This window comes from Babylonia areolata, chromosome 29, assembly GCF_041734735.1.
Source record: "Babylonia areolata isolate BAREFJ2019XMU chromosome 29, ASM4173473v1, whole genome shotgun sequence".
Lineage (NCBI taxonomy): Eukaryota > Metazoa > Mollusca > Gastropoda > Neogastropoda > Buccinidae > Babylonia > Babylonia areolata.
Genome location: NC_134904.1, coordinates 28777420 through 28802419, shown reverse-complemented (window position 1 = coordinate 28802419; position 25000 = coordinate 28777420). Strand labels below are relative to the sequence as shown.

Sequence of the window (25000 nt, the reverse complement as noted above, 5' to 3'; positions counted from 1 at the left end):
CATCCATCCATTCACCAACCCAAAATCCTATCCATCCATCCATTCACCTACCCACCCAAAATCCTGTCCATCCATTCATTCACCAACCCCAAATCCTATCCATCCATCCATTCACCTACACACCCAAACTCCTGTCCATCCATCCATTCATCCACCCAGAATCCTATCCATCCATCCATTCACCCACCCAAGATCCTATCCATCCATTCACCCAACCAAAATCCTATCCATCCATCCACCCATTCACCCACTCCAAATCCTATTCATCCATTCATCCACCCAATATCATATCCATCCATCCATCCATTCACCCACCCAAAATCCTATCCATCCATTCACCCAACCAAAATCCTATCCATCCATCCACCATTCACCCACTCCAAATCCTATTCATCCATTCATCCACCCAAAATCCTATTCATCCATCCATCCATCCATTCACCCACTCCAAATCCTATCCATCCATCAACCATTCACCCACTCCAAATCCCATCCATCCATCAACCATTCATCCACCCCAAATCCTATCCATCCATCCACCCATTCACCCACTCCAAATCCTATTCATCCATTTGTCCACCCAAAATCCTATCCATCCACCCACCAATCCATCCATCTATCCATTCATCCACTCCAAATCCTATCCATTCATCCCTCTAACTATCCAGCCACGTGTCCTTCCTTCCATCCATCATGGGGTAGGAGTCGGGGGACGAGGGGGTGGAGGGGTGTTGCTGAGGTGGACTTAGGGGTGGTGGTAGTGATGGAAGGGGGGTGGGGTGGGGTGGGAAAGGGACATGTGGTGAAGGTCGATGGTGGGAGAGAGGAGGGGTGGGGGGGCGAGATGAATTGGGGGATGGGCGTGGGGGGAGGCGGGCAGGAAGGATGGAGGAGTGTTGAGCAATCTTTCGCTTTTTTTGTTGTTGTTGTTGTCTTTTTCGTGTGTGTGTGTGTGTGTGTGTGTGTGTGTGTGTGTGTGTGTGTGTGTGTGTGTGTGTGGAGATTCAACACCGGGCTGATTCTTTTATTGAACTAATTATTTCTCCCATCTATGAGTTGTCAAAGCTGCTACAGTGTGTAAAAGGGGGCCCCAAGCAGAACTCAGAAAAGAGTCAGATTTTTCGCGAAAGCTTGTAGCTTTTCTTTTGCGCGTTTTTTTTTTTTTTTTTTTTTTTTTTTTGGTGCGATTACTTGTTCAATGAAAGGCCAACAATAGCGGGATAAGGTTCATGCTCTGCAAAGTTGGTTTACGCAATCCTCCCCTCCCGTTGACGGGTGGGTGCGGAGGGGCAGGGATGGGGGGTGGGGGTGGGACACAGGGTGGGGGGTGGGGGAGAGAAGTCAGAGACAAGCGAATGATAAAAAGAAAAGCTCCGTGGATATGGGTTTTGCGAGGACCACCCAGCTTTTCTCTCCCCACCACCATCCATCCATCCATCCTTCTCTTACAACCGGACTGGGTGGAGGGATGGCAGAGCCGGGGTAAATCCTCGCCTCATCTGGCGACGAGGGTCATTTGTCCCACGGCTATCGCTCAATCTGCGCAATGTTTAATTCCCGACCCGGAGAGGCCGGGAGTCCTGCAGGAAAGGGGGAGGGGGGTTAGGGGGGGTGGGGGGGTGGGGGTGGACCGAGGTGTATCTTAATCGCCGGCCTTCCCCGGCGCCAGGAATCGGGGCCTGATCCCGGCGCGTGAGCTGCTACCTCACTACTGGCTCCTTGCTGATGATGACAAGGGAGAGAAAAAAACACTCCCGTCCTCCTTCACCCCCAACCCCAACCCCTCGCTCTCTCTCTCTCTCTCTCTCTCGAGGAGAAAGGATTTCAGGCGACTCACAGTCGGTCAACATCCACACACAAACCCTTCTCTTCCCTGCCCCCCGTTCCCCCCACCCCCCTACCCCGCCCCCCTTTCCCTCCCCCCTTCTCCTCCATCCCTTTGCTTACACTTCAACCAAGGAGAGCAATCGTCATCTGTACTTTCCGGCCTTCGATCAAGGCGGCAAGTTTAATTGCCGGCGCTGCCAAGTTTTGCGTCAGGAGAGGTCGGCGCTGTTTGCGAACGTGCGTGTGTGTCCTCCCTTCTCTGTGAGCTGTGGACGGGTCTGGGGTTTGAGCTGGGAGAGGGTGTGTGTGCGGGGGTGGGGGGGGGGGGATGGGTGAATTGTCCTCGCAGTCGAAACTTCGGTTTGATATGCAAAAAAAAAAAAAAAAAAAGAAAAAGAAAAAGAAAAAAAAAGAGGATATCTCCGAACTGTCCCCTTCAGTCAATAGTAGGATCTGTGTGTGTGTGTGTGGGGGGGGGGGGGGGGGGGGGAGGAGGGCGGGGAAGGTGGGGGAGGGGGATGTGGGGGGGGGGAGTTGTGTTAAACAGACGGGTTAGAGGACACGGGAGACAAGAAGGGCAACTGGGAAAGAGAGTCATGATGTCAATGTTAGGATGGGGGGGGGGTGAGGGTGGTTGGGGGGGGGAGGGGAGGGGAGCTAATTAATTAGCTGATTAAGGATGGAGATTAATTTTTCCACCATCTCCCAGTTCAGCATAATGTGCAGACCTGCTCGTGTGCCTTTAGTCACTCACAAACACACGTATCACCATGGATACCACCCCCCCCCCCCCTGTATCAATGGAGAATGACTGCCGATACAGTTTCAGTTTCAGTTTCAGTGGCTCAAGGAGGCGTCACTGCGTTCGGACAAATCCATATGCGCTACACCACATCTGCTAAGCAGATGCCTGACCAGCAGCGTAACCCAACGCGCTTAGTCAGGCCTTGAGAAAAAAAAAAAGGTGAATAAATAATAGATAAGCTTACATAAATAAATAAATAATAATTATGATATAAAAAAAGGTAGTAGTAATGATAATAATAATAATAAATAAATACAGCGGGATACAAATGGTCATACACTTAAAAAAACCCACTCGTAGATAACGAATGAACGTGGGAGTTACAGCCCACTCGCGCGGACAAAACGAACGAAAGTTAGTTTAGTATGTTTAGATGGGCAATAACCGATAAGTCATAACAACGACAAGCAAATGCTCGCATCTTGTCAAGCCGATGCCATCTTAAAAAAAAAAAAAAAAAAAAAAAAAGAGAAAAAAAGTCAAGCTGACACATGCTGCTGAACGATCGAGACGGACAACGAACCTCGACAGGAATACCAAAGGAACCCCCTCGTCACCAGTCTCACGCTATGAAAGGTGCTCTGCAGTGAAAAGACCACAAAATTATCATGTTTTTATTCTATCATTAAAAAAAGAAATTGCTGATTTGAAACATTATTACTAAGTCAAATGTTTCTTTACGTTGATATTAATTGTTTTCAAAAACACTCACGAAGGCCAATGTTTATTCACACTGATTCATACTGTTTTGAGACATTCTCACGAAGACCACTGTTTCTTTACATTGGTTAATACTGTTTTGATATATTCTCACAATGTCAATGTTTTTTGTTTGGTTTGTTTTTTGTTGCTTTTGTTGTTGTTGTTGTTGTTGTTGTTGTTGTTTTACATTGCTTGATATTATTTTGAGACATTCTCACGAAAGCCAATGTCTCTTTGTATTGGTTAAGGCTGTTCTGAGACATTCTCACGAAAGCCATTGACTCTTTGCATTGGTTAAGGCTGTTCTGAGACATTCTCACGAAAGCCATTGACTCTTTGCATTGGTTAAGGCTGTTCTGAGACATTCTCACGAAAGCCATTGACTCTTTGCATTGTTTAAGGCTGTTCTGAGACATTATCACGAAACCCTATACTCTTTGCATTGGTTAAGGCTGTTCTGAGACATTCTCACGAAAGCCATTGACTCTTTGCATTGGTTAAGGCTGTTCTGAGACATTCTCACGAAAGCCATTGACTCTTTGCATTGGTTAAGACTGTTCTGAGACATTCTCACGAAAGCCAATGTTTCGTCACATTGGTTAAAGACTGTTTTGAGACATTCTCACGAAAGCCATTGACTCTTTGCATTGGTTAAGACTGTTCTGAGACATTCTCACGAAAGCCATTGACTCTTTGCATTAGTTAAGACTGTTCTGAGACATTCTCACGAAAGCCAATGTTTCGTTACGTTGGTTAAAGACTGTTTTGAGACATTCTCACGAAAGCCATTGACTCTTTGCATTGGTTAAGACTGTTCTGAGACATTCTCACAAAAGACATTGACTCTTTGCATTGATTAAGGCTGTTCTGAGACATTCTCACGAAAGCCATTGACTCTTTGCATTGGTTAAGGCTGTTCTGAGACATTCTCACGAAAGCCATTGACTCTTTGCATTGGTTAAGGCTGTTCTGAGACATTCTCACGAAAGCCATTGACTCTTTGTATTGGTTAAGGCTGTTCTGAGACATTCTCACGAAAGCCATTGACTCTTTGCATTGGTTAAGGCTGTTCTGAGACATTCTCACGAAAGCCATTGACTCTTTGCATTGGTTAAGGCTGTTCTGAGACATTCTCACGAAAGCCAATGTTTCGTTACGTTGGTTAAAGACTGTTTTGAGACATTCTCACGAAAGCCATTGACTCTTTGCATTGGTTAAGACTGTTCTGAGACATTCTCACGAAAGCCATTGACTCTTTGCATTGGTTAAGGCTGTTCTGAGACATTCTCACGAAAGCCATTGACTCTTTGCATTGGTTAAGGCTGTTCTGAGACATTCTCACGAAAGCCATTGACTCTTTGCATTGGTTAAGGCTGTTCTGAGACATTCTCACGAAAGCCATTGACTCTTTGCATTGGTTAAGGCTGTTCTGAGACATTCTCACGAAAGCCATTGACTCTTTGCATTGGTTAAGACTGTTCTGAGACATTCTCACGAAAGCCATTGACTCTTTGCATTGGTTAAGGCTGTTCTGAGACATTCTCACGAAAGCCATTGACTCTTTGCATTGGTTAAGACTGTTCTGAGACATTCTCACGAAAGCCATTGACTCTTTGCATTGGTTAAGGCTGTTCTGAGACATTCTCACGAAAGCCATTGACTCTTTGCATTGGTTAAGACTGTTCTGAGACATTCTCACGAAAGCCATTGACTCTGCATTGGTTAAGGCTGTTCTGAGACATTCTCACGAAAGCCATTGACTCTTTGCATTGGTTAAGGCTATTCCGAGACATTCTCACGAAAGCCTTTGACTCTTTGCATTGGTTAAGGCTGTTCTGAGACATTCTCACGAAAGCCATTGACTCTTTGCATTAGTTAAGACTGTTCTGAGACATTCTCACGAAAGCCAATGTTTCGTTACGTTGGTTAAAGACTGTTTTGAGACATTCTCACGAAAGCCATTGACTCTTTGCATTGGTTAAGACTGTTCTGAGACATTCTCACGAAAGCCATTGACTCTTTGCATTGGTTAAGGCTGTTCTGAGACATTCTCACGAAAGCCATTGACTCTTTGCATTGGTTAAGGCTGTTCTGAGACATTCTCACGAAAGCCATTGACTCTTTGCATTGGTTAAGGCTGTTCTGAGACATTCTCACGAAAGCCATTGACTCTTTGCATTGGTTAAGGCTGTTCTGAGACATTCTCACGAAAGCCATTGACTCTTTGCATTGGTTAAGACTGTTCTGAGACATTCTCACGAAAGCCATTGACTCTTTGCATTAGTTAAGACTGTTCTGAGACATTCTCACGAAAGCCATTGACTCTTTGCATTGGTTAAGGCTGTTCTGAGACATTCTCACGAAAGCCATTGACTCTTTGCATTGGTTAAGACTGTTCTGAGACATTCTCACGAAAGCCATTGACTCTTTGCATTGGTTAAGACTGTTCTGAGACATTCTCACGAAAGCCATTGACTCTTTGCATTAGTTAAGACTGTTCTGAGACATTCTCACGAAAGCCAATGTTTCGTTACGTTGGTTAAAGACTGTTTTGAGACATTCTCACGAAAGCCATTGACTCTTTGCATTGGTTAAGACTGTTCTGAGACATTCTCACAAAAGACATTGACTCTTTGCATTGATTAAGGCTGTTCTGAGACATTCTCACGAAAGCCATTGACTCTTTGCATTGGTTAAGGCTGTTCTGAGACATTCTCACGAAAGCCATTGACTCTTTGCATTGGTTAAGGCTGTTCTGAGACATTCTCACGAAAGCCATTGACTCTTTGTATTGGTTAAGGCTGTTCTGAGACATTCTCACGAAAGCCATTGACTCTTTGCATTGGTTAAGGCTGTTCTGAGACATTCTCACGAAAGCCATTGACTCTTTGCATTGGTTAAGGCTGTTCTGAGACATTCTCACGAAAGCCAATGTTTCGTTACGTTGGTTAAAGACTGTTTTGAGACATTCTCACGAAAGCCATTGACTCTTTGCATTGGTTAAGACTGTTCTGAGACATTCTCACGAAAGCCATTGACTCTTTGCATTGGTTAAGGCTGTTCTGAGACATTCTCACGAAAGCCATTGACTCTTTGCATTGGTTAAGGCTGTTCTGAGACATTCTCACGAAAGCCATTGACTCTTTGCATTGGTTAAGGCTGTTCTGAGACATTCTCACGAAAGCCATTGACTCTTTGCATTGGTTAAGGCTGTTCTGAGACATTCTCACGAAAGCCATTGACTCTTTGCATTGGTTAAGACTGTTCTGAGACATTCTCACGAAAGCCATTGACTCTTTGCATTGGTTAAGGCTGTTCTGAGACATTCTCACGAAAGCCATTGACTCTTTGCATTGGTTAAGACTGTTCTGAGACATTCTCACGAAAGCCATTGACTCTTTGCATTGGTTAAGGCTGTTCTGAGACATTCTCACGAAAGCCATTGACTCTTTGCATTGGTTAAGACTGTTCTGAGACATTCTCACGAAAGCCATTGACTCTGCATTGGTTAAGGCTGTTCTGAGACATTCTCACGAAAGCCATTGACTCTTTGCATTGGTTAAGGCTATTCCGAGACATTCTCACGAAAGCCTTTGACTCTTTGCATTGGTTAAGGCTGTTCTGAGACATTCTCACGAAAGCCATTGACTCTTTGCATTAGTTAAGACTGTTCTGAGACATTCTCACGAAAGCCAATGTTTCGTTACGTTGGTTAAAGACTGTTTTGAGACATTCTCACGAAAGCCATTGACTCTTTGCATTGGTTAAGACTGTTCTGAGACATTCTCACGAAAGCCATTGACTCTTTGCATTGGTTAAGGCTGTTCTGAGACATTCTCACGAAAGCCATTGACTCTTTGCATTGGTTAAGGCTGTTCTGAGACATTCTCATGAAAGCCATTGACTCTTTGCATTGGTTAAGGCTGTTCTGAGACATTCTCACGAAAGCCATTGACTCTTTGCATTGGTTAAGGCTGTTCTGAGACATTCTCACGAAAGCCATTGACTCTTTGCATTGGTTAAGACTGTTCTGAGACATTCTCACGAAAGCCATTGACTCTTTGCATTAGTTAAGACTGTTCTGAGACATTCTCACGAAAGCCATTGACTCTTTGCATTAGTTAAGACTGTTCTGAGACATTCTCACGAAAGCCATTGACTCTTTGCATTGGTTAAGGCTGTTCTGAGACATTCTCACGAAAGCCATTGACTCTTTGCATTGGTTAAGACTGTTCTGAGACATTCTCACGAAAGCCATTGACTCTTTGCATTGGTTAAGACTGTTCTGAGACATTCTCACGAAAGCCATTGACTCTTTGCATTGGTTAAGGCTGTTCTGAGACATTCTCACGAAAGCCATTGACTCTTTGCATTGGTTAAGGCTGCTCTGAGACATTCTCACGAAAGCCATTGACTCTTTGCATTGGTTAAGGCTGTTCTGAGTCATTCGCACGAAAGCCATTGACTCTTTGCATTGGTTAAGACTTTCTGAGACATTCTCACGAAAGCCAATGTTTCGTTACATTGGTTAAAGACTGTTCTGAGACATTCTCACGAAAGCCAGTGTTTCGTTACGTTGGTTAAAGACTGTTTTGAGACATTCTCACGAAAGCCAATGTTTCGTTACATTTATGCAAGTTCATAGCTCAGCACCGAAATAATATGAAATGAAACGATAGGATGAGATATGATATGCGATACTGTATGCCATGCTATATTCAAATGAGTGGTGCTGTATGTGGCGACACAATTGCACCGAATGGGACAGATGCCTGAATTTTACACTTCATAATTTGCCATAATGGACAAGAATAAATAAAGCGTATTGTCGAATACATTCCACGATGAATATGATTCAACACTTAAAAATGCACAAAAGAATGACTAAGATGTAGATGTAGTAGCAGCAGCAGTGGTAGTAGTTGTAGCAGCTGCAGTAGTAGTAGTAGTAGCAACAGTAGAAGCAGCAGCAGCAGCAGTTGTTGTAGCAATGGCCTTTGTCTGCCTCGTAAGATAGTGCAGTGAATTTGCGTTTGTTGGTTAGTGAATGAATAAAGAATAATTCTGTACATGAAATAAATGAACAAATACATAAACAAACAACTAAATAAAATATACAATTAGTATAAGATAATTCAAGACAAAGTAATAAATAAACAAATAAATAAATAAATAAATCTTCTTCTTCTTCTTCTTCATCTTCTTCTTCGAGGGCTGCAACTCCCACGTTCACCCGTATGTACACGAGTGGGCTTTTACGTGTATTACCGTTTTTACCCCCGCTACGTAGGCAGCCGTACTCCGTTTTCGGGGGCAAATAAATAGATAAATAAGCAAATAAGCCCACAAACTTGAAAAAAAAGAAGAAGGAGAAGAAAAGCGCCACAGAACGGTGGGAACCCTGTCACACACCGCGGGGGCCGATAGATGTCCCAGATTAGACAAAGGACACCCACAACAAAAGCCCCGGCCGTAAGACCTGCCGAGAGAAATGAGCGTGTGAGACGATGACGAAAGAGAGGAAAGAAAGAGAGAGGGTGGTGGAAGGGGGGATGGGGATGGGGGGGGGGAGGTAAGAGAATGTTACCCGTTGAAAAACGGTTAAGTCCCCCTTCTCCTGTCACGTCTATTAGTCACCCGACAGCAAGGGGGGGACACAGGGTCCTGCTGACAGTGCAAAAGGAACGAGACGAATGCGCTTGTCAGGTCCGATGACTCTTTGCGATACCTACAAGTGGCGAGTCTAATTGCTGTCTTTGATGGATTTATCTCCCCCTCCTACCCACGACAGGACCCCCCATAACCCCCATTCCCGCCCCCTCCCCCACTCGCCACCTTCCAACTCTCTACTCCCCCCTTCCCCCCCAGAACCCCGCCCCCCCCCCCCCCACACACACACACACTCACTCGGCGGACCCTTCTTTCTCCACCTACCTCCCATGTGAAAGGTTTTTTAAATGTTGAATGCGAAAAGAAGCTGGGAAGTCATAGGAGGGGATTTCTTGCAGCGAAGAATTAAGGAAGAGGCGGTGGAGGAGAAGAGGAGAGGGGGACACACACACACACACACACACACACAAAAAAAAAAAAAAAAGGTGGTTAGCACAAACCAAGTTCTGAGCATAAATTCAGCTCTTCCCCACCATGTTTTGTGGACAGATTAATGGATACTCTACACACCCACCGCGCAAAAGAAAATCCAGACATATGTGAGAATCTTAGCGCGTACATAGGAGATAAATACAGTCCAGAATGATGGCCGTCTGGGAGGTCGGAAGTTCTGAACAATGAAGTCAGTACAAAAGGTGACGAGGAGAGGTGTGTGTGTGTGTGTGTGTGTGTGTAGTGGGCGGAGGGGGGGGGGGGGTTCGGGGGGGTTGGGGGGGGGGGGCAGAGCACACACACACACACACACACACACACACACAGAGAGAGAGAGAGAGAGAGAGAGAGAGAGAGAGAGAGAGAGAGAGAGAGAAGAGCTGGAGATGGTTTGGGACTTTCCGTGTATTGGAATTGGATGAATGAGAATTTCTTTGGAATTGGTGGCATGGGAATATATAATATATCTTAACTTCATTTTATTTGTTTATCTATTTATTTATCTATTTATATATTTTTTCATTCATTTCTTTATTCATTTATTTTTCTGTTTTTTGTTTGTTTGTTTGTTTGTTTGTTTATTCATTCGTGCATTTATTTATTTATTTATTCATTGATTCGTGCATTTATTTATCTGTTTATCTATTCCTTCATTCATTCATTTATTTATCTTTCTCTCTCTCTCTCTCCTTCCTTCTGTCACTTCCTCCCTTCCCCTCCCTCTCTATCTCCGCCATCCAGTGAAATGCTGCCATCGTTTTTCCCCACCCTAACCCCACTCTTCGTCCATTCTTGCTCACCACAACTTCATCCACCCCACCCCACCCCCAGACCTTCCTTGCAGCCCTCCCCCCCCCAACAAATAAACACACACACACACACACACACACACACACACGCACACAAACAGAGAGAGAGAAAGAGAGAGAGAGAAAGGGAGAGAGAGAGATAGTGAGAGAGAGAGAGAGAACAAAACGAAAATGTTTTAATGAACTTTGGCCATGGACTACAAGAGACAGAGACAGAGACAAACTGGACTTGTGCCACGAAACAACTTGTCGGTCAGATATGTGGGAACGATCCTCCAAGTGGTCAACTTGACAACATCCGTGACGTAAATTCCAGAGGGTCCCACACATTCCCCGACAGCCTGACGACACTCACTTTCCCTTGGACAAGCGTACCTGGCTGAATGAACTATCCATCCCCTCCCCCCACCCGCCCCCCTCAGCCTCCGCCACACCTCCGGTGTGTGTGTGTGTGGTGGGAGGACAGGAGGGGCGAGGAGATGGGGGTATGTGGGTGGTGACGGCCATGGGTTTGGTGGTATTTTTTGGGGGGAGGGGGTTGGGGGGTTGTCTTGGGGAGGGGTCAACATTGCATGCCTCATCCCTCCCCTCCAGCCCTCCCTGTCGTCCCTTCCCTGTGGCGCTGGGGGTCTTCTACTAGAACGTGAATTTTGTCCGGGGGTTCTGTTTGTTCCTGGGGGCCCCAGGGTCTGCAGGGGGGGGGGGGGGGAGGGTGGTCTCATCACCACCACCACCACCACCACCACACAAAGCTCTTTGCACCAGGGGCGCTGGGACCCAACAAGCCTCGGGAAGGACCTCAAACAGGTTGTTGCCAGAAACAAAGGATGCGGAGAGGGAGGCCGTTTGGTTGGGGGAGGTGGGGGAGTGGGGGGGTGAGGGGGGATTGACGGGGGTGATGGTGGAGAAGGAAGGGCCTGGTCAGTGGGTGGATGATGAGAAGGGGATATTCTCCCCTGTCCTCTGATCCTCCCCCCTCACCCCCACCCCCCCTCACCCCCCATCCCACCACAGATCCACCATGAATTTCCAAAAGGTAGAGAGAGAGAAGAGGTCTTCTTATTGATGCATTCGCTACAAGAGTTAAGTACACACACACATTCACACTTTTCAAGAATAGGAGTGTGTCTGAGAGAGAAGGTGAGGGCTGATGTTCGTTTTCTCGTTTTTTTGTGAAAGAAGGATAAGGACGATAGGGTTTACGTAGGGATTTCGTGAGAGATTGGAGAAGGGGGGTAAGGGTAAGGATGTTTGGGTTTAGGGAGGGGTTTGTTAAGGGAGTAAGAATAGTAGGATTTGTGGAGGGGGTTTGGTAAGGGACTGGGAAAGGGGGAGGTGTAAGAATGGAAGGGTTTGTGGAGGGGTTTGGTAAGGGACTGGGAAAGGGGGAGGTGTAAGAATGGAAGGGTTTGTGGAGGGGTTTGGTAAGGGACTGGGAAAGGGGGAGGTGTAAGAATGGAAGGGTTTGTGGAGGGGTTTGGTAAGGGACTGTGGAAAGTGGGAGGTGTAAGAATGGAAGGGTTTGTGGAGGGGTTTGGTAAGGGACTGGGAAAGGGGGAGGTGTAAGGATGGAAGGGTTTGTGGAGGGGTTTGGTAAGGGACTGGGAAAGGGGGAGGTGTAAGGATGGAAGGGTTTGTGGAGGGGTTTGGTAAGGGACTGGGAAAGGGGGAGGTGTAAGGATGGAAGGGTTTGTGGAGGGGTTTGGTAAGGGACTGGGAAAGGGGGAGGTGTAAGGATGGAAGGGTTTGTGGAGGGGTTTGGTAAGGGACTGTGGAAGGGTTTGTGGAGGGGTTTGGTAAGGGACTGTGGAAAGGGGTAGGGGTGGTAAGGCTTAGTGATGGGTTTGGTAAGGGATTGGGGAAGGGGGTAGGAGTAAGAATGGTAGGGTTTGGGGGGGAGGCTTTGGGTAAGGGACTGGAGAAAGGGGAGGGAGAAGGTGATAGGGTTTGGGGAGGGGTCTGGAAAGGGACTGGAGAAGGGATGGGGTAAGGATGGTAGGGTTAAGGGAGGGTTTGTTCCGGGATTGGAGAGGTAAGTATGGTAGGACTTAGGGAGGTGTTTGGTAAGGGATTAGAGAAGGTTGGGGTAAAGATGGTAGGGTTTTGGTAGGGGTTTTATAAGGAACTGGGAAAGGGGGTAGGGGTAAGGGTGGACGGGTTTGGGGAGGGGTTCAGTGATGGATTGGGGACAGGGGTAGGGGTAAAGATGATAGGGTTTTGAGAAGGGTTTAGTAAGGGATTGTAGGGTTTGTGGAGGGGTTTGGTAAGAAACTGGGAAAGGGAGAGGAGCCATGATGGAAGGGGTTGGGGAGGGTTTAGAAATGGATTGGGGACAGGGGTAGGGGTGAAGATGGTAGGGTTTGTGGAGGGGTTTGGTAAGGGATTGGAGAAGGGGTTTGGGCTAAGGATGGTAGGGTTTAGGGAGGGTTTGTTAGGGGATTGGAGAAGGAATGTAAGGGTAAAGATTGTAGGGTTTGGGGAGGGGTTTAGTAAGGCATTGGGAAAGGGGGCAGGGTTAAGGATGATATGATTTAGGGGGCGGTTCGGTTTAGTGAGGGATTGGAGAAAGGGTACGCATAAGGATGATAGGGATGGGGAGGGCTTTTTTTAAGGGATTACAGAAGGTGATAGAGGTAAGGATGATAGGATTTAGGAAGGGGTTTGGTGAGGAATTGGAGAGGGGGTAGGAGTAAGGATAGTAGGGTTGGTGGAGCGGTCTGGTAAGGGGTTAGAGAAGGGGATAAGAGTAAGGATGGTATGAGTTAGGGAGGAGTTTTTGTTAAGGGATTGGCGAAAAGGTAGGGGTAAGGCTGGTAGGATTTGGGGAGGGATAGGGTAAGGGAACGGAGACGGGGTTTGGTGCAGGGAAAACGGGGTGTGTGATGGTGTTGGCAGCATGTGACGAAATCGAAGAACTCATAGCCTGTGGAGCCCATGCTAATTCCCAACTGATAGAAACACCAAACAGTTGGACTATAGCTGTGTGTGTGTGTGTGTGTGTGTGTGTGTGTGTGTGTGTGTGTGTGTGTGTGTGTGTGTGTGTAAGCAGCAGCTGTAGAAGTTCTACCAACTGAGTAGCAGTAGCAGTAGCAGTAGTAGTAGCAGTAGCAGTAGCAGTGGGCAGAAGTAGCAGTTGTAATGGTGGCAGCAACAGTAGTTTGGCAGCAACACAGCAACAATAGCAGCATATATAGCAGTAGCGGCTGCAGCAGCAGCAGCAGCAGCAGCGAGAACAATAATACAAGCCGTGTTGGCGTCATCATAATTAAGATCAGTAGCAACAGCAGCGGCAGCCATAGCAGAGCATCAGTAGCATCGGTAGCACTAGCCGTAGTAGTAGTAGTAGTAGTAGTAGTAGTAGTAGCCTCAGTAGCAGCAGTCGTAGCAGTAATAATAGTAGTCATTGTAGCAGCAGCAGTAGTATTAGTAGTTGCAGCAGCAGCAACAGTAGTAGTAGTAGTAGTAGTAGCAGCAGCAGCAGCAACTGTAGTTTAGCAACAAAGAAACAATAGCAGCAGCAGTAGCGGCAGCAGCAGCAACAACAACAGTAGCAGTGGTAGTAGTAGCAGCAGCAGCAACAGCAGCAGCAGCAGCAGTAGTCGTAGTAGCAGCAGCAGCAGTAGTAGTAGTGGCAGTAGTAGTAGTAGTAGCAGCAGCAACAACAGCAGCAGTAGTAGCTGTAGTAGTAGCAGCAGCAGCAGTAGTGGCAGTAGTAGTAGTAGCAGCAGCAGCAGCAACAGCAGCAGCAGCAGTAGTAGTAGTGGCAGTAGTAGTAGTAGTAGTAGTAGTGGCAGTAGTAGTAGTAGTAGTAGTAGCAGCAGCAGCAACAGCAGCAGCAGTAGTAGCTGTAGTAGTAGCAGCAGCAGCAGTAGTAGTAGCAGCAGCAGCAGTACTAGCAGCAGCAACAACAACAACAGTAGCAGTAGTAGTAGTAGCAGAAGCTGCAGCAGCAACAATAACAACAGCAGCAGCAGCAGCAGCAGCAGCAGCAGCAGTAGTAGTAGTAGTAGTAGTAGCCAACCTCGTGCTCCTTCCATGCAGGCAGTAGAAAAGCAGCCCATCAAAACGTAAGCACTTCGCTAAGCCCTGGAACGATGTATGGGCACAATGACAGCCCACAGCGCCAGAAAAACTGCTCCTTCCCTAGCAGACGTCATCTGAGGTCAGGGGTCAACTTTTGAAGTCTCGCTGTGAACGGGGCTTGGCGTGGCTTCCCTTTGACCCCAGCTGGCGTATAAAACCCCACACCCTCACCCCTCCCAACCCTTCCCCCACCCTTCCCTCATTTTCTCGAGGTTTCACACTAACTAACCCATGCTTTTCATGATATAATGATCTACTCGCCTCCAATAAAATATCCATGCTTCTGTCTCTCAGTCCCCCCCCTTTTCTCTTGTTCCAACGTACAAAAAAAAAAAACCCAAAAAAAAAAAAAAGTTCCCGACACCCATTTGAGCGAATAAAAAAATATATAGATAAGTAAGTGAATAAAATGAGATAAAGTAAATAAATGGAAAACATCATCTTCATTATCATTATTATTATTAGTGGTAGTAGTAGTAGTAGTAGTATCATATTCATTCCACCGGTAATCTACTGTACAGTTTTGTGTTCGCGGAAGAAGAACAAGAAGAAGAAGAAAACAGGTACCATATCTACCGCAACATAATGGGCAATTAGGCGGTTGGGTTTCCGATCCTTTGGAGTCCGTACAGGCAATAACAGAGTCAACAGGTCTCTCTTTTTTGTTCACTTTCCCCGAGCCAGTCAGACTGCCGATGGTCAAAGTCACAAAACCCACATCAACAATAATTATGATTAACGACCACCCGATGGAGTTTCACCTCATACTAAGACACAATATTACGAGCAGGTCCCTGAATTATTGACGAACGTCTAATAAGAGTTTACTTCATCTTAAGAAGCAAAAGGCCTCTGTCTCTTTTAAATATCATCATCATCTTAGATGAAGAGACTATAAAAGAATAAATAAGAAGCAAAAGGCGAGACGGGTCACTGCACAATCAACCATTTTCACAACTTCACACACAAGACGATGAGGCGAAACAAAACTGAGTACGTATCCTGATAAACTTATTCCCCCGGACTTTACTTCGTTCTTGTGTTTTGGTTGCACTGGAGAGAAAGAACAGAGAGAAAGAAAAAAAAAAAGATTGGACGAAGATTAGTTAGACCAGGTGGGTGGAAAGAACATCAATGCGGCTTTAATAGAGTTTACTTTTATCGCGATGGTCGTTGGGTACCAGGACAGAAAGGGGAAACAACCGGGAAGGAGAGACGAGCTATACCTAGAAGAACCTCTGTCTGTTTAAAACAACCAACTACCACCACTGTACGAAAGTACGGGAAGCACCCACTGTCGTCTCCACCATGTCTTTGGAATGCCGACATGTTTGGTCGCCACCCTTTCAACACCCTGAGCCGTTTTCCGCTCGGGCCAGACTGCTGCCTCTTTGATGCGCACTGCGCAGGCGCGAGTTTGTTTGATAAGATGGCGGCGGTGTATCGTCCGGGGTTGCCGCCAGAGGGCAGCACGGCTCTCGTCACGGCGTCGCCATCATGACCCCTAGGCGTCTTCTGTGTGTTTTTTTGTTTTGTTTTTTGTTTTTTTGTTTCTTCTTCTTCTTCTTCTTCTTCTTCTTCTTCTTCTTCTTCTCTCACTAATCTGGCTTTTTGTTTGTTTGTTGCTTAGGTCTACTTTTTGTTGTTGTTGTTGTTGTTTTCCCACCGTTCACACAAACCACGATTTGGTGCATCGTTGGTAATTTTGTGTTCATTGGTGCAAAGTTGTTAAGAGTCGACGTTACTTGTTTTCTCATTGGTGCAAAGTTGTCAACATTTTGTGTTCTCTTGGATATTGTTTATTTTCTGATTGGTGCAGAGTTGTTGAGGGTCGATATTACGTGTTTCCTAATTGGTGCAGAGCTCTTGAGGGTCGACATTACGTGTTTTCTCATTGGTGCAGAGTGTTAAGGGTCGATATTACGTGTTTTCTCACTGGTACAGAGTTGTAAAGGGTCGATGTTACTCGTTTCCTCATTGGTACAGGGTTATAGAGGGTCGACTTAACGTGTTTTCTGATTTAGTATCAGTATATATCACAAGAAAAACAGTTCACACAAACAAGCTCATGCTACTGTTTACCATTTAGGGCTGGATGTTATTATTATTATTATTTTTTTTTTTTTAATAAAAGAAAGACGAAGTTGTGCTTACTCCACCGTGAAGTAAAAATTCGTTCCGTTTCGTTTCGTTTGGTACAAAAATAGAACACGTTCACAGATCAGGGTTTGTGTGTACAAGAAAAAAAAGCGGTTTGTTTTCAAACTAAGAGGATAGACATTTACAGCACCAAGATAAAAGCTATTTATTGTACATGTGGTTTTGATAGCATTAGTTTCCATCCATAGGTGAGGAGTCTGCTGTTCATGAGGAAATAATTATAACTCTGTGTGTGTGTGTGTGTGTGTGTGTGTGTGTGTGTGTGTGTGTGTGTGTGTGTGTGTGCTTCTCTGTGTGTGCGTCCGTGAACGTGTGTATGGGTAGGTACGCTGTCAACAGATATAACACTCTACCCATTCCCTCCATCCTCTCTCCCATCCTACGCTCTCCGGAGGATGACCTCCAGGGGTACAGACATCTCCAGCCCATACCATCAACTCCCCCGTTCCACAGTCACACAGCATGACCCCATTGGGGGCTCTAGTAGTCTAGTAATTCTGTGAGAAAAAGTGGCCGAACCTCAAAATAATTGCAAGAAAACGTTTTTTTGGCTCTACGTGTTCAGAATTTTTCGCTCTATCACCCATAAAAAATCGAAGATAATCGAACATCAGATAAGATCAGGAAAATTAAATAAAGAAAAATAAATAGGCCGAGATGGAAGAAAAAGCACACCATACTTTTTTGCTGCCGCAGCTTGTCATTCGCGCCTTGTCAAGTCGGGCTCTGCGGGCAGGCCTGGTTCCTCCCCGCGCTTTCTCACTCCGTGCAGTGAAACCTGTTTCGTACTTCCCTGACCGTAGTGAAAGTTTTACGCTGATTTGTTGGCAATTAGTAATTCCGGAATAATAAAACATACTTATAACTGTCAATTGAATCAGTTACTGAACTGATATATGTTATCTTGTTCCTAATTTGCATCTAGACAGACAGCACGAAAGTGGCGTTGAAGAAAGGTTCACATGTTGCCTTCGCAAAATGTGGTGTTGAAGTATGGTGAACCATGCGCTTAAAAAAATATTTTGCTGAAGAAATTACAATATTCAACTTTATTAAGTAATTGTATGTAAAATGGAAACGGAGGGTCATCAAGGCACTTGTGTGATCTGAAGTGACGACAAGCCATTGTCTGGGTTCTAAAAACATTGATTTATTTTGTTTGTTTGTTTGTTTTTCTATTTATGTATTTATCAATTTACTTATTCATCTATTTGTTTTTATCTTTAGTTTGTTAGTTACACATTTATCATTCAGTTTATTTTTGTTTATTCATTTATTTATCTAATTATGAACTGTCTTGTTTGTTTCATTTTATTTATTATTATTATCTTCTGTCGTGGGGGTATTTCAAACAACTGTGTGTGTGTGTGTGTGTGTGTGTGTGTGTGTAAGAAAGAGAGAGGGAGAGGCAAAACATTATTTTGAATTTGAAAGCAGATTATCACCAAATGTGGATATGCGCACACTAACACACATGCGCGCGCAAAATGTGTCATTCATGTAGATGTTTTGTCCACTGTGACCTGGAAGCGTGGAATTCATACATGAGATGTTGTCTATTCTAATGGATTCATCTATGTCAGATCCTGACAGTCTGTGCACATTGTTAACGTGAAAGGCAATGTATAAGCAGAGAGACTTATTCACACAAAGCTGTCTTTATACGTCTTAAGGTTGCATTTTTAAAATATACACTTACATTTTGCAGACATTCTTTACCAATAAGTATAGATGCAAGTCTGAAAAAAACCCAACATATTGCGATTATTTTGGGATTAGACCACTTTTTATCATAGAATTACTGGACTGATTCATAATAATGTCCATCCTCACAAAGGCTTCCCTCTCAGTGTTGTTCTTCAGCGGTTGTCACCTGTGCTGAGTTCGAATAATGTATTCCATGACACTCTCCACATGCTGGCGAGTCGTCAAAACCTTGTTTTCTGCAGGTACACCTTTTTGTCACAGTCACACTCGAAATCACAGCGGATAATGCACAGAAGCTTGGAAGGAGCAGGAGGCAAGTCTGTTGTGCAAGGCTGCACCATCTGGTTGTCAACAATTTTCCAGCCCAATTGTCCCAGCACAAGTGTGTCATTTCCACTGTTGGACTTGCAAATATGTCCTCAAACTGTGGTATTTGGTAGCAGAGGACGTTGGGGGCAGTGAGTGAACTTGTATGAATGTTGTCCCAGACGCTACCTTTGAACAGAACATCATGTATCTAATCTTGTCAAGGGTGGACGCTGTCTTCCTATCATACAAAGACAAGAGCATCTGCTCAGCAGCAACAATATCATCTTTCTCTACGTTCTTCAGGAATGTCTCTGCCAGTTCACAAAGTCGTTCTGAGCTCAGGAATTTCTGGAAACCTGTCCGTTTGCCAGTTCCAAAAGCTCGGGACGTTGTGTCACAACCTATAGCTGCATGGATGACAGGCAAGATATGACATAAGCTGCTAAGTGAACTCTGAAACTGCTTGATGTTCCAGCACCTGAACGGCTTTCTGCTTTTCTTGAGAAAGACTTCCTCTGAATCACTTTTGAAATGACAGACCAAAAGGACTAAAAGATCTGTGTCATCGTGAAACCCCTGTCTCTTTGCCTTTTGCACTTTCCTGAACCTCAGCAACAATCATGCAGTCAGCATCTCCTTCAGAACAGAAAGTCACGCATCCGTTGTTCCGCAGCTTACAAGAAAGCAAGTCAATAAAACGTTGCTTGTTTTTATGATTAGCCAGAAACAGGTCTTTCCCGATATGCAGGGTCATGTCTGGGGTAAACTGAACCTCAGTGGACGACTTTCCCTCAGTTCTGCATATATATGTGACGTCTTTTGTGCTTGGGCCACTTGTATAGCCATCACAGGCTTCTTGTACTTCTGTCGCACATGTCTGACTAAGTTTCAATGATGGAAATGTAAGTTGAGCCACGAGACAAGGGATTTTTTTGAGAAGTGCCTCTCCATGCAGAACAAACGCACGCCACCAAGAAAGGCACTCTCTTGCATGGGTTTGGAAACTCTCTTCCAGATCTCATCAGCAAGAAGGGCTTTATTTCTTTGACGAAGAAAAATAGAAGACTTAGAAAGAGATGATGGGTGACTCGACAGCTCATATCTGAACACCTCACACTTGTCCTCGTATTTAGTGCCTGCGGCTGAAACCAGGCGCTGAAACAGAAGTTGAGGTTCGATAGCCACCACTTCTGCATCGATCTTGACAGTGTTTATGGAGGCCATCGTAACAGCCTGTTCTGACCTAAAGGTGTATTCCGTGGCTTTGTGGCTTTCCATCTTCAAGATTTTATTTCCCAATAGGTTTGCCTTGTGTGCATCCACCTTGGTGTTTGCAACCATACCTGTGGCTGTATTCTTCAAAACAGGACCAGCAATGAAAGAATCTCTCTCTTCCAGGACAGCAAGGATGACCATCATGTCGTGACCATCCTGCCTCTTTCTGGCAATGCTGATGTCTTTGTGCTGTTCACTTGAGAAAGACAACCCGGTGATGTTCTGAACTGACGTATTGATGTCAGCACAAGTGGGCATTGATAGAAGCCATGCTGCACGTTGGGATTCTGACATTCCACGATCACGTGTCATCCTCCCTGTTGATTTGATGTTTCTTATCAACACTTGCTCAATAAAAGATCGACAGAAAGACCAGCCAAGTAGCGATCACTTCTGCGGAAAACATGATGACCTTCTTGAAATTTGTTATACACGTCAGGGTTGGTTTGTTCAAGTTGCACCATATCTTGTAGGTACAGCTGGATTGACTTTGTGTACAGACTGTGACCAGCTGAAGCAAGAAAAGGTATCATCTCCCGCAATGTACTCAGGTGAAGATGCCAGCTGCCGTCCTCTCTGCCTTCAGAAAACGTCGTAAAATATCTGAGCTGCATGTATTGCAACCACAAGGCAGCTGTGGGGTATTGTTTTCGCTCCTCCTTCTTTGCATCCAACTTGTCAGAAATTCTGGAGATAAGATGCGTGTTTGCCTCAAGGTCATGAGCTACAAGTTTGCCCTCCATGAGAGAAATTATACAAAGCCAGTCCATGATCAAGATCTTCATCTCACATTGGTTTGGTGAAGTCCGTGTGATCAGTAGTATTTAATTTGAAAGTGTCAGTTGAATTTTGAAGTTCATTTTGAACTTGTTGATCCACTTGTTCCAAATGAAGGTCTTCTGGAACAAGATCTAGGTTCTGTGTAGTTGGCAGCTTGACTCCACATGTTTTAGCAGTCACGAGTGCGTTTAAGCAAAGAGTCCACTAAAATGTCCCCTTCCTGCTCGTGTCACTGCTTTTCCTTGCATCATGTGCATGACAGCGTTTGGAGAGAAGGGCAGTTCCAGAACCTTTAACCAATTGCAACCCACTGCCCTCCATCAACCGTCCAATGCAGCCTCAGAAGCTCATTTCAGCATGGAAAGCACCAAGCGCAGCACCATCGACTTCATATAACTGGCAGGAGGCTCATTAGCAAGATGTCCTTGGCTTTCCACCAGAGTGGTTGATCGAGAGTCAGGACAGGTGTTGAGTTGTGTCGTGTGACCTCTTTTGTGATGAAATGCATGGTAGAGTAGTGACAGGCCATATCACTTGGACTGAAGTCGATTATGGGCAGGAAGCCAGAGATGCCACAGTGACTGCCCATGTGAACAGCTTGCATCATACCTGACAAACCAGGCCTCTCTCTCTGTCTGTCTGTCTCTCTTCTGTTGCAACATTCTGTTTATACACAGATATGCATCGTGCGTTAAAATCATACTGACTAGCTTTTCTGTATTCTGTCATTTGATGAAATTCGTTTGTTCTCTGGCATATACATTTATGTAATACCTACTATTCTTTTCTTTTTCATAAAATGGGGGTAGTACGTAAGAAAAGTCTTCCTGTGCTTGTTCTTTTCCTTCAGTAAACAAGATTCCTTCTGTTAGTTCTCTCTCTCTCTCTCTCTCTCTCATACTCAGACCTAATTAAGTAGAATTAATGTCAAGTCCATGAATATTATGATATTGTGTCATCTATTCAAGTGTTATAATACCCCTTCCCATGCCCACCCCCAGTCCCCTGGTTTTGAATTGTGGTCCATGGCCAAAGTTCATTAAAGCAATTTCGTTCGTTCGTTCGTTCGTTCTCTCTCTCTCTCTCTCTCTCTCTCTCTCTCTCTCTCTTCTTCTTCTTCTTCTTCTTCTTCTTCTTCTTCTCAGCTCCGTCCCTCTCCTTCCTAACCCCTCCCTCGCCCTTCCGCCTTCCTAGCACGCGCGCGCGCACACACACACACACACAACCACACACACACTCATACACACACACTTTCACAGTCAGTAGTTAAATGGAGATAAACAACAACCAAACAAAAAAAACACCAGACAAACAAAAGAAAACAATAAAAGCTAAGCCTTGAAGACAGTGCTTAAGAAAATAAACAAACGAATACATATGAAATAAACACTGATGGGAACGAAAGCCCACAAACTTACTTTAAAAAAATGTTATTATCACCTTTGCAGCCCTTTTCCGATAGTACGGAAAATGTTTTGTCAACACTGCAGGGGTGTTTGCAAATCACACATGTGTCTTGATGTTAGTCCATTTCCATTTTGCAAAGAAATCTCAAAAAAGAAAATCTTTAAATTTTCAGCGAAAGAAACTTTATATAGCGCATGGTTTACCATACTCCATACTTCACACATGCGAACACGGAGGAATCGCGCGAACCTGTCTACCCCAATGCCACTACCATGCAGTCTGTGCTTGCACACTTAAAGATCATGATAACTGTGTTTACATTTTAGTAACAGTCTAATTTGACTGTTGTAAGTACACTTGCTTTTTCGGAAACATTACTTAACAATGAAGCAATGTAAAATCATGTATGATATTCGGTACGCTCAACAGAGAAGCGTAAGATACAGTGGTAGGCAGGTTCCGCTGCGCGGACGAAATGCCGGAGAAGCGTAGTACTTAACAGGCCCATCCCCGTTGTGGCATCCTTGACAAGGTGTCAGTGACGTGACCCAGTTGAGAGTTTCAGACTCAAATATGGTGTTCCGTTCGCGCCATCTCCTTGTGTTTATTTTTCTTTATTTAATTTTCCTGCTCTTATCTGACATTCGATTTTCTTCGATTTTTTACAGGTGATAGTGTGAAAAATCCTGAATACAAAGAGCCAAAAAAACCTTTTCTTGCAATTTTTTTGAGGTATTTTCGTAATTTTCTTAGACTATAGGGTCCATCCCTCTTTTCCCAGACAGGGGCCTGATTAACGTGCGTTTCTAATAACTCTTTATGGCTTGCTTAATGAACCTGCGCAGTGTCGTTAAAACAAGTTTATGAACTTGGGTGCAGCCGTTCGGTCTCCAGCTCTCTCTGGGATTAATGTAATGGACGCAAAAAAAAAAAAGATAGATTTAAATGTGAAGAGATAGTAAGTGTGGAAACATCTCTGCCTGTCCGTCCGTCTGTCTGTCTGTCTCTCTCTCTCTCTAACTCTCAGTCTCTGCTGTTTGACAGGTTTGACATGCACGAAGTTCTGCTCATTTTTATGTGATATTTGTGTTTAAAAGTACAGCAAACTATTTGAAATCCGAAGTCTCTCTCTGTCTGTGTCATGAAAAGATTGTCTTCATTCAATCAAGCTTCCCCGGAATTGTGTCTGATTTTTTTTTTAAATGTTGGATTTCCAAGTGTAGCCCATTGTGTGGTCTGGTTCTGAGTTGCGGGGTTGTGCGGTTTTAGCAAAGTTACGTTTAACTGTGAGTGCTTGCATCGAAAAAGTAATTTGGTTTGTTTGTTTGTTGTTATGTTTTTTTTGTTTGTTTGGGGTTTGTGTGTGTGTGTGTGTGTGTGTGTGTGTGTGTGTGTGTGTGTGTGTGTGTGTGTGTGTGTGTTTGACTGATGACATTGTATAACGGCAAAACTGAAAATTATCCGCTACAGTTCAGTGAGTACAGTGTACGCTTAACCTGGTGTTGATGGATGAAACTAGAATATCTATGAAAACGTGCAAAATGCTGTTCGAATTAGGTGTCAGAAAACAACAACTGTATAACAGATGTACATATTTGTCTGTTTGAAAATAGTTTCGGTGCAGTGTGGTTTAATAAAGATGTAGGTAAAGTACATGATTTCATAAATATGTTCCTTTCTGTCAGCGTGTAACTGATCATAATTGGCAAACATTGAATGAACACATTCTTTTAAAACTGAAATAGATTTATATTGTATAGAACTTTTTTTTTAGCGGTAAATAAACCAAAAAACCAACCCCCCCCCCCCCCCCCCCCCCGAAAAAAAACAAACCGTAATGGATGCGAAATATGTATATTCAAGTGAAAATTGCAATAGCAAGATGCAAGATTTAGGCTAGGTGTGTCGGGTTCGTCTATTCATCTTTCCGGATGCAGGAACTATAATGATAACAATTTGGATCGCCTATTATACAAGAAAAGAAGAAAGAAGACGAGGTAAATTTCAGTTGATCTCTGCTGTTCGGCTCATGAAGACATTAGAGACAATATATTCCAAGTGAATATGGTGACCGATTTTAAGTTGAATTTATTAGCGTTCTCAAAACGGTACTATGATGTTTGCAGTTTGATCCTCCTCCTGATCAAAACATTAAAAAAAAGAAAAAAAAAAGAACAGTTCCTCTGTGTTGTTCTATAAATGCTATTTCATGTGATAATAATTTTCGATGTATGCTCAAGTGAACTCAAACAAATCTTAAAAGCACAGGTTGTCAGTTTGCCACTTTAAAAAAAAATTAAATTATGCTCTCTCTCTCTCTCTCTCTCTCTCTCTCTCTCTCTCTCTCTCTCTTCTTCTTCTTCTTCTTCTTCTTCTTCTTCTTCTTCTTCTTCTTCTTCTTCTTCTTCCATTTCTGCTTCATGTGATTTTTTGCTTCCATATTTCCTTCTCCTCCTTCTTCTCATAATGTTTTTCTTACTCTCCTTTCTCCTCCTTTGTCCTTTTCTGTCCCCTTCTGTTCCATCACCTCCTTCTCCTCCTTCTTCTGCTCCTTCTTCAGAGACCCACCCACCCACCCACCCCCACACGCACACCCACACCAACATCACCTCCCACCCCCCATTCCCTCTCCCCTACGTCTCCCCTTCTAGTCCCTACTGCCTTGTATTACCAGGAAACTCTTTCGTCCGGACTTGTTCAACAGGGGAAACCACTTTGCTCGCAGCCCGCGTGAGTAATGGCGCCTGAGCGGTCCATCTGACAAGCCTGGCCCCAGCCAACAGAGTGGCTTCCCTTGGTGGAAGCTCTTCATGTCGCCCCTCTGTGGTGGAGCACTCACGGCGGAGGTCAGAGGTCATGTGGGTGAGAGACGCCCCCCTTTACCGTCACGTGACTGATGGATGCTGTCCAGAAGGGGAGGGGAGGGAGCGTGGGGAGGGGGCGGGGGTGGGGTGAGGTGGGGAGTGTCCAAGAAGGGAGTGTGTAGATGTGGGGGTGGGGGAGGTAAGGTGTCCAAGGTGTGGGGAGGGAGGGG

At 44.7% G+C, this 25000-nt stretch overlaps 1 protein-coding gene across 1 annotated transcript in view; it reads left to right on the top strand.

The window, feature by feature from the left end:
• LOC143274636 (uncharacterized) overlaps positions 1 to 15829 on the top strand; it is a 60483-nt gene extending 44654 nt beyond the window's left edge. The window contains exon 4 of the mRNA XM_076578508.1: positions 15758 to 15829. Within this exon, the coding sequence (XP_076434623.1) occupies positions 15758 to 15829 (72 nt within the window). The remainder of the gene's footprint in view (positions 1 to 15757) is intronic.
• Positions 15830 to 25000: the final 9171 nt, after the last annotated feature.